General features: G+C 37.0%; 1 protein-coding gene across 1 annotated transcript; it reads right to left on the bottom strand.

Annotated features, from left to right (window-relative positions):
• Positions 1 to 754: 754 nt before the first annotated feature.
• On the bottom strand, positions 755 to 4,466 carry LOC114309263 (uncharacterized). The gene is made up of 3 exons (XM_028254973.2): positions 4,423 to 4,466; positions 4,037 to 4,042; positions 755 to 1,400 (listed from the first exon to the last, which is right to left on the bottom strand). The coding sequence occupies exons 1-3, from the start codon at positions 4,464 to 4,466 to the stop codon at positions 755 to 757; spliced, it is 696 nt and encodes a 231-aa protein (XP_028110774.2).
• Positions 4,467 to 11,200: the final 6,734 nt, after the last annotated feature.

Raw genomic sequence — 11,200 nt, 5'->3', positions numbered from 1 at the left:
GCTTGCAGCGGACAACAAGGAGCAAGCGCTGGCAATGGTGAGAAACGGAGACCCAAAATGCTATTAGTTAAATTATGACAAATTGTCCTCAAATTATGACAGGATTTTATTTATTCCACCATTGCATACGTTCATCAATTTGCAGAAACGGTATGGGCCATCCCAGCAAATCTACATCAATGGGTTGCAGAAAATATCAAGGACGAGGCCCAAAGACCACACAGGCCCAAAAGCATTATAATTGAAGGTCCGTCTAGGATTGGGAAAACATGTTGGACCTGCTCTTTGGGGCCACATAATTATTATTCCGGCCACATCGGTTTACGGGACCACAATGTTGTTTCTTTATATAATGTAATCGATGACATGGCCCCATAATATTTAAAACATTGGCGGGAATTTATTGGAGCGCAACGGGATTTTATTTCGAATTGTAAATATGCCCGCCCAAAGAAAATAAAGGGCGGGATTCCAACCATTATATTATGTAACCTAGGAGCTGATTCCAGTTACAAAGAATATCTAGACAAACATGAACACGCTGGGATCAAAGCGTGGACGATCAAAAACGCAGAGTTCTACACAATCGATTAGCCCCTGTTCGCTAGAACCGATCAAGAAAAGGCACTACAATGAGAAGAAGAAGGCCCAACGCAGGAAGGTATTCCACTTCCAATGCGGATGCTCGATATTCCACACAAACGGATGTATCGAACCACATCCATTGGAGAGAGAGGACGCTGTCCGGGGTCTTTTACGACACTTTGAAGAACTTGATCCAGCATGTTTTCCCAATCCCAGATGGGCCTTCAATTATAATGCGTTTGGGCCTGTGTGGTCTTTGGGCCTCGTCTTTGATATTTTCTGCAACCCATTGCTGTAGATCTGCTGGGATGGCCCATACTATTTCTGCAAATTGATGAACGTACGACAATGGTGGAATAAATGAAATCCTGTCATAATTAGAGGACAATTTGTCGTAATTTAACCAATAGCATTTTGGGTCTCCGTTTCTCACCATTGCCAGTGCTTGCTTCTTGTTGTCCGCTGCAAGCGCCTCACGATATATATTTTCTTTGTTCTGTTGGTTAGCGCAGCAGCCCCGTTCATAGAATTCACCCCATTCAGTGTAGTCACCTTGTTTAGAGATGTATTCCAAAACATTTTCATGATTAGCTGCCCCTTGCATATTTGGATGGAAATGATGATTACTATTGTCGTGTGTAACGTCGAAGAACCGTTCATCTTGCGTCTGGAAATGGTATGCAAATTGGACGAGAGCATATGGATGTGGTTCACCATTGGCGTGTAATTCATGTGCACCTTTGATATAATTTGGTTGCCTGTTGGTGAACAACGCTCTAAGTTTCTGCAGGAGTCCCTCTTTATGTAAAGAACATCTGGGATATGTCAGAAAGATGTTCTTATTTTGTAATCTAAAATGACGTCGCATTGAGGCCATAACTCACTCTCAATGACGTCACTTACTCCCTCTGATGACGCTAGTCACTCTCTAAAAACTTTACTGATGTTAGAGAGTTAGGGAGTGAGTTATATATGGTTCCCGGAGCATCCCACTAATATTACCTGGGACCCTCTCCCACGCCACGTGTCATCCCCGGATTGGTTCTCCCTTCCGCATTTGGTGCCGTGTTGTTGGCTAAGGGCTTCGCTTCGCTTCGCTCCGCTCCCAGATCTGTGGTCCGGATTAAAAGATTGAACAGGGAAAGCGTAGCACAAATACTATTGTTAAAGGCAAAATAATGTGTGGATTTGTCTTATTTTGTAATGGATCTCGGAGATCTTGGCCAATTTCGGCGCTTGGTTTTAAAATACGAGCCAGATGTTTTATTGCTGCACTGGTCGTTGATTAGCAATTATGCTTACATAAATTTATTATAGTTTTAATTTTAAATTAAAAATAAAAAAAAAAAACTATTTTACAAGCATTTTATTTAGCTAGTATCAAATAGAATATTCTTAGCAAAAAGAAAAATTATAAAATTTTGTTACAAATTTTCAAATATCTATTGTTAAACATTATATTCTACTTGCTTGTTTGTTTACTTGCTTGCTTTGGAAGTTTTGATCTTTGATCTTTGCTCCAGATTCATTGTATTGTTTTATTTATTTTTCTTCTTCTTACTTAATTTTCGCATGATACTTCTTTCATAGTGCATCTCCGAGTGTATTAGTGAAAACATTATACACTTAAAATGCACAAAATTATAATATATAGAAAAAAAAGAGCAAGTAATTGCCCAAAACTAAAACTACTTTAAGAAAAAATAGAAAAAATAAAAAAAAATGAAATTGTTTGAAATAGAAAATAATTTACTTATTTATTTATTAATTTTTAAAAATAAACTTTTAAAGAAAACAAAGAAAACTATATAAAAAAAGTACAGAAACTAAACATAAAATATAATACAAAAAATAAATGAATTATAGAATTTTCAAGAAGTGAGACTCACAAATAAATTTTATAAAATCTTATCAATTTATACACTTTTGGTGTATATTTTTGTATTTCTAATCCCAAGAATGACATTGAAATAGTCTACACTTCTTGTATTAGGTCCATCTAATAGCTTTAGCAAACACATATGTAATAAATTTCATAACACAAAACACAAACAATTGTGAGACAGTATCTAAAAAAAATAAAAGTAACATTCAATGATGATGTAGAAGCACACCTGACATTCCATGAAAAAGGAAGACAACCTTTATTTTTCATCACAACAATTACATATCTCAATATATAATTTTAATGTCGCTCACTTTTCCACACGTCTAATTCTTTATCACTAGTAAAATGAATGCATGAACCAAAAAAAAGAAACATTTGAGAAGACAAAGAGATGTGGCTTGAGACATTTCAATTGTTGAATTCTATTAATTAATAGTTATTAGGCTTCAATGGTCGGGTTTCTAATATTTGTTAACCATAAAAGTTGAGTTCTTCACTTTCATCTATATTCATTTGATAATTTGAGAGTGAACACGTGTCAAGACTTTATACAAACACTTGGCACAGTTTTTTAGCATTATTAATGAAATGCATAGTGTAATTTTTTTTTTCTCTTTTTTTTTCCTCAATTGCAACCTGTTATTTTTTAATAAGAATTTATATTTATTTAAGATATTTTTTTTAATATACAAATTATTTTTTTTTAGATTTTTTATAAAAATAATTTAACAATCTCATCACTAACCATAGTGTATGGGAGATGTTGAAAATGGCGCGATAGTAGGTATGGGAGAAGTAAAAAAGGCCTGAGAAATTTAGCTAAAACCCTTCCATTGGACCCTTATTTAGTGAAAAGGACAATCCAATTTATTTTGCTTCATAAACCCCCTAAGGAAAAAACATATAATTGAGTAAGAACAAAGTAAAATATCTTTTGTTTTTTTTTTCTTCGACGATGTTACCAGAGTAATATATTACTGTGAACCAGTGTAAAATGTTAGTGTCAGACAAAATAACATGTTACTGTCAGACAAAATAACATATTACTGTCAAACATAGTAACATGTTACTGTTTACATTAATTTCAACGGTAATATATATATATATATATTTTAAAGAATTTCATAGTCAACATAGATCATATTTAATAGATCTTGATGTGAAAATTCTAAAAATAGTAATTTTATTACAAACTGATATCTACATCAAAAGTTATATTATATTAAAATTTAATATTTTGATAATAATTATATGTGTTGGACTTTTTAAGGAATTTTTTTTATGCTTGTCTTTAATGCATTAAAGTTTTACTAGGGGTAACTCGTGCTATGCATGGGAGTTTATAAATTAAAAAAAATCATTATAATTATCGTGAAGTAATTTAATATTTTATCTTGCGGTATATATGAAATTTATAAGTTAACTTTTATGTTTATAACTTTTTAAATTAGTAGTTTAAAAAATTAAAAATATATATATAAATATGTTTAGTGCAATTTTGATAATTTGTATTAAAAAAAAAGTTAAACTTCATTAAATGAGATTAATTGAGTTATGACATACCTCTTCCTATTATGAAAATATACAAATTTAATAGTTATAATTAAAACAAATTTAAAATTTTATTATTAAATATGAAGTGATGTAATATTTAACAATAATTAATATGATGTTCCTATTTTTCATCCAATAATGTAAGTTACATTTATTTTGATTTTAATTTCATAACAAAAAATACAATATGAATATAATACACACATGAATAAATATTGGATGTGTGTATTCTACGCTCGAGCGGAACAAAACCTTGTGTCTGACGCTCGAGCGTCAACTATTCCGCTCGAGCGGATTGCGTATATATCAGATTGCAAAAAGCACTTTTTACAGCACTTTTTCAGATCTATTTGCTCCAAAACCCTATAGTGAGACCCGCTTTCTCTAAAATTTACCTTCTCTCTAGATTTCCACCTAGATCTAGTGATCTATCCACCATATTTCCTTGGATAAAAAGCTAGAACACCTTGAAAATCTTCATTTTCATCTGATTGGAAGTTGGTTTCGGCATTTTTGAAGTTTCATCCTTGCTTAGCTCATCTTCTCTCTTTGAGATAGGAATTTTCTACCCTTTGTTATGGTTTTTAACTTAGTTATTTGTGATTTTGTAACAACGGTGAGCTTTGGGAGTATTGTGAGCCAAACCCAGGGCTTGGGTGAAATGTAAAAGAGGGGTTTTTGGTGGAAGCGAAATAAATGAACATGCGGTTGGAAAGTGAAGTCTCAATGTGTCAAAATGAGTGATTTTTATAGCGATTCCAATTTTGACTCGACCTTTATTGTATTATGGACTCAGGTCTTGTAGTTTAATATTGTTATTGATGTCTTTCCTCCTTTTCCTTTTTGAAATTAAGTTTTGGAATGTCTCAGGCATGTTTAGAACAAGTTGGTTGGTAATTGGTCTTGAATGTTGTTGCCCAGAATTTTGGTCTTCCGCTCGAGCGGGGTTTGCAAACACTCAGTACTTTGCACGTTTACAAAATACTGAAGGGGTGTTTTCCATGCTCAAGCGGCGTTCCCTACGCTCGAGCGGGTGGACGCTCGAGCGGAATTCCTTATGTTTGAGCGGATTATTTTTTGTCTTCATAAATATGGGATGTGTGTATTCTGTGCTCGAGCGGGCCACTTTTGCGCTTGAGCGGAACAAAACTTTGTGTCTAACGCTTGAGCGTCAACTTCTTCGCTCGAGCGGACTGCGAGTATATCAAATCACGAAAAGCACTTTTTACATCACTTTTTCAGATCTATCCATCTCAAAACCCTAAAGTGAGACCCTCTCCCTCTAAAATACTCTATCTCTCTAGATTTCCACCTTGTTCTAGTGGTTTCTCAACCCTTTTGCCTTTATTAAAAAGGTAGAACTCCTCAAGCTCTTCACTTTGATCCGAGTAGAAGTTGGTTTCACCATATTTGAAGTTCCAACCTTGCTTGGCGCGTCTTCTCTCCTTGAGGTAGGGATATTCTACACCTTGTTATGATCTTTAACCTAGTTATTTGTTGTTATGTATAAATGGTGAGTCTTGCCATGTTTGGAGAAAGTCTAGGATTTTGGGTTCAAATTGAAAAGAGGGGTTTCTATATTGGGTTACTTGAATGACTATGGGGTTTTGGATATAAGATTATCTTGTGTTAAAATAGTGGATTTTGACCTTTGGGTTAATATTTAAAAAAGGGAGAAATTTGCCCCAATATGTGTTAAATAATTATTTTGTATAAATAATAAAATTGGTGTGAGAAATGTGAAATTGGAGAAAGGTATAAATGAGTGGTGTGGTTGGATTTGTTTAAGCACTCACCTATAGAAATTTGATGAATTATCTGTTAAAAAGATTGTATATCTGTTAGAAATATCTGTATTGGGCTATTAGTGGATGATAGCTATGTTTGTTGTAGAAATTGCATGAGGATTAGGTGAATTGAACTAATCAATTAAACTGTGTCATTGAATATGACAGTATGACTAAGGCATTGAATACGTGTTGTGGATAGCCAATGGATATGATGATGCTTTAAATACGTTGTATATGTATAATACTTTGGGAGGAGAAATGAGATGTACTCCATTATTTGGGAGGAGATAGGGGATGAACTCCATTGGAAACTAAGTTGGCCGGAGTGTCCAAGGTGGAAGTCTCGAAATCTTATATATACATGGTGTCGATCCCGGGGACGAAATTTCTGTAAAATGGCAAGGTTGAAGTGCTTGTATGATAGTTATGTTGATTGAGAACCACTGAGTTGTAGTCTCGGTTGGGTATTTGGAAAATTATACACTTGGTATATGACTTGAATGAAATGAATTAACTTGAAAAGAATAAGTGGAATCGGATTGAGATGTGAGTATCAGTACTTAATGATCATGGGAAGAATGTAAATGGGTCATAAATATTGAATGTTTATCTAACACTTATATCTTAGTTAAACCTCATATATTGTGTTAGACTGTTTCTATTGGGTTTTGGCTCACCCTACTTGGGAAACCATTTTCAGGTACTGGTGACATGCTTCCTCCAAGGACGTAGTTTGGGAGGACTTAGGAGTTGGAGGCTCTATTTTTGGTTATTTTGTGTTTAAATGTTTATTTAAGCCGATGGCTTTATATGTATGGAGCTTATGACTCCCTTTTTGTTGTAACCAAGAAAATACCTTGGAAAGATGTAAGCCTATAGGGAATTTATTTTGTTATTATTAATTGGGTGAATTACAGTAATAGTCCCCGTAGTTTGGGGCTTGCGTCACTTTGGTCCCTGACTTTTCAATTGTGACACATTTGACCCTGAATTTTGAATCTTGTTCCAAATAAGGACAATTGAAAATATTATTAGATTTTTCAGGGGTAAAATCGTCAATTTGATAAAATATAAGCTAATTTGACAAAAATAAATGTCAAACAAATATTTTTGGATTTTTAAAAATTATTTATACCCACTAAAAATAAAATTATGTAAAATTGATAAATCTTTTAAACATTTATTTATTGTTTTTACCAAATTAATTTTTATTATGTGTTTGGATGATGATCATGTAAAATTAATTTTAAAAAATTAATCATGTAATTTTTATTAATTTTATCAATTTTACATAATTTTATCATTGGTGGATAAAAATAATTTTTAAAAAATTAAAAATATTTTTTTGATATTTATTTTTGTCAAATTAGTTTATATTTTATTAAATTGATGATTTTGCCCTTGAAATTAAACAATGGTAACTTTAATTGTCCTTATTTGGAACAAGATTCAAAATTTGGGGTCAAATGTGTCACAATTGAAAAGTCAGGGACCAAAGCGACACAAGCCCCAAACTATAGGGACTATTTGTGTAATTTGCCCTTATTAATTAGTGTTACATGCTATAGATTCAGGATAAACATTTATGAAAGTCTAATGCATGTAATATCATTTGTAATACGAACTTTGATGAATGAAAGGATATCAATTCCATTATGTTCACTTCCCTTATGTATTGGATTATTGGTATTATTTTGGGGCCGTCACAACTTGGTATCAAAGTGTACCGGGTTTGAATACTTTGGGTACGTGGGAAGTGGTTAGCATCACAATGGATTTGTCTTGCTTGGTGGAGACGTTAGTATGTATTGTATGCTTATGTGATAACATGCTTATGTGATTTTGTGGGAATGGAATTTAATTTCTAAGATGTTGATCGAGTCTATGGGTTTCTGGGAGTCTTGTTGGAAAGGCACTTGATCACTGTCATTTCTAATTGAAATGCTAGCAACATCGCGGGACGGTCATTATCCGAAAATAAAATTCGTACGGGTTTACGTGACTACGTGCTTATATGGAGTGAATTAGTGTTTTCCATTGCTTTAGGATGCGAATGAGTTAGCTTTGGCACATTTATGAATGTGCTAACCTCTTTTGTTACCTTCATTAGGATGTCAGGATATAGACGTGGTGGTGGTAGGCGTGGTAGGCCTGAGCGGCACGAGATGCCGATATCAGATGATATTTCGGGACAGGAAGAAGGAGTTAGTCAGGCCAATGTAGCCGAACCAGTGGGTCAATTGGCCATGGGCGCCTTAGCCCGTGAGATGGCTAGAGCATTAAGGGAATCCATGGCCATTCTCAGGGCTAAGACTCAAGTCCAAGCCCAAGTAGCTGAAGCAGGGCCATCTTTCTTGAAGAGAGAGTTCTTTCGGTCGAATCTGGACGAGTTTTTGGGTGATCCCAAGGAGCCACTGAAGGCTAATGAGTGGCTAGAGCAAATGGTGAAGACGTTTGAGATGCTCGGCATTTAAGACGGAAATTTGAGAGTGACCTTGGCATCCTTCCAGCTGAAGGGAGATGCGAGTCAGTGGTGGAAGTATGCGTAGGGGCACATTGGAGGGACTTGGGAGGCATTTGTTGACACCTTCCAAGACAAGTACTTACCTGCTACAGTGAGGGAGAAGTTGAGGGATCAGTTCTCCAAGTTGGTGCAACTGAACACACTAGTGGCCGAGTTTGAGGCCACATTCACCAGTTTGTCGAGGTTTGCACCGGAGTTAGTGGCGACTGAGGAACGCTGTTGTCTGGAGTTTGAGAAGCGACTAAGGACTGGGCTCATGTTTAGAGTGGCCGGATCCATGATTAGGGATTATGGGCGCTTTGTGGAGGCTGCAGCCCATCTTGAGACTATCATGCATACAGAGGAGGAGAGTATAAGGGGTTCCAGGCGGAGTTAGGATAATCAGGGGGACAACAAGAGGCAGAGAGGTTCTAACCCTCAGCAGTCCCAGGGAGCACAGTCGAGGTCTACCTTTCCAGTGCCGAGTTTGGGTTCTGAGAGAGGTGGTCAGGGTGATGTGACTTGTTTTAAATGTGGTCAGGTGGGCCACAAGTCTCCAGCTTGCCCGCAGAGAGAAGGAGAACAGCGAGCAGCACCATTTTTGGCTCGTTCTCAGGACTAAGGTCAAGGGAGAGGCCAGCCGCTCACTTGTTATTAGTGTGGGCAGGCGGGGCACTTGAAGAGGTTTTGCTCACAGTTGGATAGCATATCTGGCGCGTCTGGTTCAAGACAGCCATAGAGTCACCATCCTGCATAACCAGCACAGGCCTCGAGGGCCAATCAGGGAGCCTTTTCAGCTCAATCAGTGTAGTAGTCCTATGCTCCAAGGGGTGAGCAGGTAGATCAGAGGCCAACAGGGCGTGTGTATGCAGTCACAACGCCAAATCTTATATCTACTTCTTCTGTAGTGAGAGGTACCTTCTTGTTTTGTAATTCAGTTGCCAATGTATTGATTGATACGGGTGCATCCTATTCATTTATTTTGTCTGCATTTGCATCAATTTTGGGTTTGGAGTTGGCATAGTTAGCATTGCCTACTTGTGTCGAGTCACTTATTGGTGGTGAGGTTATCCTGAACCAGGGGTGTTGGGGTTGTGACATAGAGGTTGCCAGTCATCGACTTCTATTTGAATTTGTGCTAATTGATATGGCTAGTTTTGATGTTATTGTGGATATGGACTGGTTATCGTCATATCGAGCTATTATAGATTGCTACCATCAAAGGGTTATTGTATGTACCTCGAGCGGTGATTGCTTTTATTTCTTAGGAGATTGGGTGGATAGAGTCTTATCATCAGTATATGATTCATGTAGGTGAAGTGAACTTAGCTATCTTCTTGCTAGCTTTCAGAGTAGTGAGTGTGAGGAGGTCCGAGTGGAGTTGCCAAGAGTGGTTTGTGAGTACCCAGATGTCTTTCCCGAAGATCTTACTAGTTTACCACCTCACCAAGAGATAGAGTTCTCCATTGATTTAGTGTCTGGCACAACACCGATTTCTATGGCACCGTATAGGTTTGCACCGATCGAGTTAAGTGAGTTGAAGGTTTAACTCCAGGAATTGTTGGATAAGGGTTTTATCCACCCCAGTACATCACCATAGGGAGCACCGACTCTCTTTGATAAAAAGAAAGATGGAGCGTTGTGACTTTGCATAGATTATCGAAAGTTGAACCGGGTTACGATTAAAAACAAATATCCAATGCCTTATATAGATGATCTGTTTGATTAGTTGAAAAGGTCTTGTTGTTTCTCTAAGATAGATCTAAGATCGGGTTATCACCAGTTGAGGGTAAGGGAGGAGGACATCCTGAAAACGGCATTTCGTACACGGTATGGCCATTACGAGTTTCTTGTGATGCCTTTTGGGCTAACCAATTCTCCAGCGGTGTTTATGGATTTAATGAACCAGATTTTTCGTGAATTCTTAGATCGTTCCGTGGTCGCTTTTGTCGACAACATTTTGATTTACTCATTATAGACACCCCATTTTTGACCGACCTCAAGACTTTGATGTCATCGTTTGTGCACTCGATGATTGCGCTTGTTTGTGCTTGTTTTGAGCACTCGAAGGTCTAGGCTGAGCACCTTGTCTCTAGGCCTCTAAACTCTTTGTGTTTTGGCCTTGTTTTGGGCCAAACCTTGGTGCCTCTTGCCTGGAGGGGAGAAGGGCCTTGCCGGCCACTTTTGGCTATTGCCGGCCACTTTTCCTTCTTGCCGGCTACTTGAAGTGGTTGGTCGGCTAGGGGAGGTGGCCGGCCGGCCACCGGAAGTGGCCGACGGCCAATTTTCTCCTTTTTAAGATATTTTGTGTGCCAGTTGTTGATCACTGAAGCCATCCTCCATACTGATACAAGCCTTAGGCTTGTATTTCTATATAAGGGGGGGTCCCTCCCCCATTTTGGGGGTTCAAATTTTTGAAGAGCAAAAATTTCACTCTCTCTCTAGAACTCTCTATATATATATATATATATTGTGTTTGAAAGTGAGTTTTCTTTGCATTTTTGCATACAACCCCTTAGCCAACTTAGACTACCTTGTAGCTGAGGTTCTTGGAAGTCTTATTTGAGCTTTGAAAAGCTAGTTTTGGCTCAGAAAAGTACCTGTTTGTTGCTATGCTTCAAGGGTAAGGACTTGTCCCTTTTTAAGCTTTACTTTCATTACTAGTTTGGCCACCTTTGCATGCTGTTTTTGGCCTAGTTGTCAACTACAAAAACCTTTTTTTTTTAAGTGTTAAAGATAGTAGTTTGAGGCACTTTTGGAGTTAGGGGTGGTCCACCCTCTTTTGTAGCTTATTTGCTAAGCTTTGTGCCATCTTTTAAAGCCTTTGAAACAATTATTTTTTGGCCTTTTAACCACTGAATTCCAGGGGAATTTCAGTGG

This window comes from Camellia sinensis, chromosome 3, assembly GCF_055761805.1.
Source record: "Camellia sinensis isolate YWXY chromosome 3, ASM5576180v1, whole genome shotgun sequence".
In the NCBI taxonomy this organism is placed as follows: Eukaryota; Viridiplantae; Streptophyta; class Magnoliopsida; order Ericales; family Theaceae; genus Camellia; species Camellia sinensis.
The sequence above is the reverse complement of the archived record's forward strand: the minus strand, read 5'-3'. Positions and strand labels throughout refer to the sequence as shown.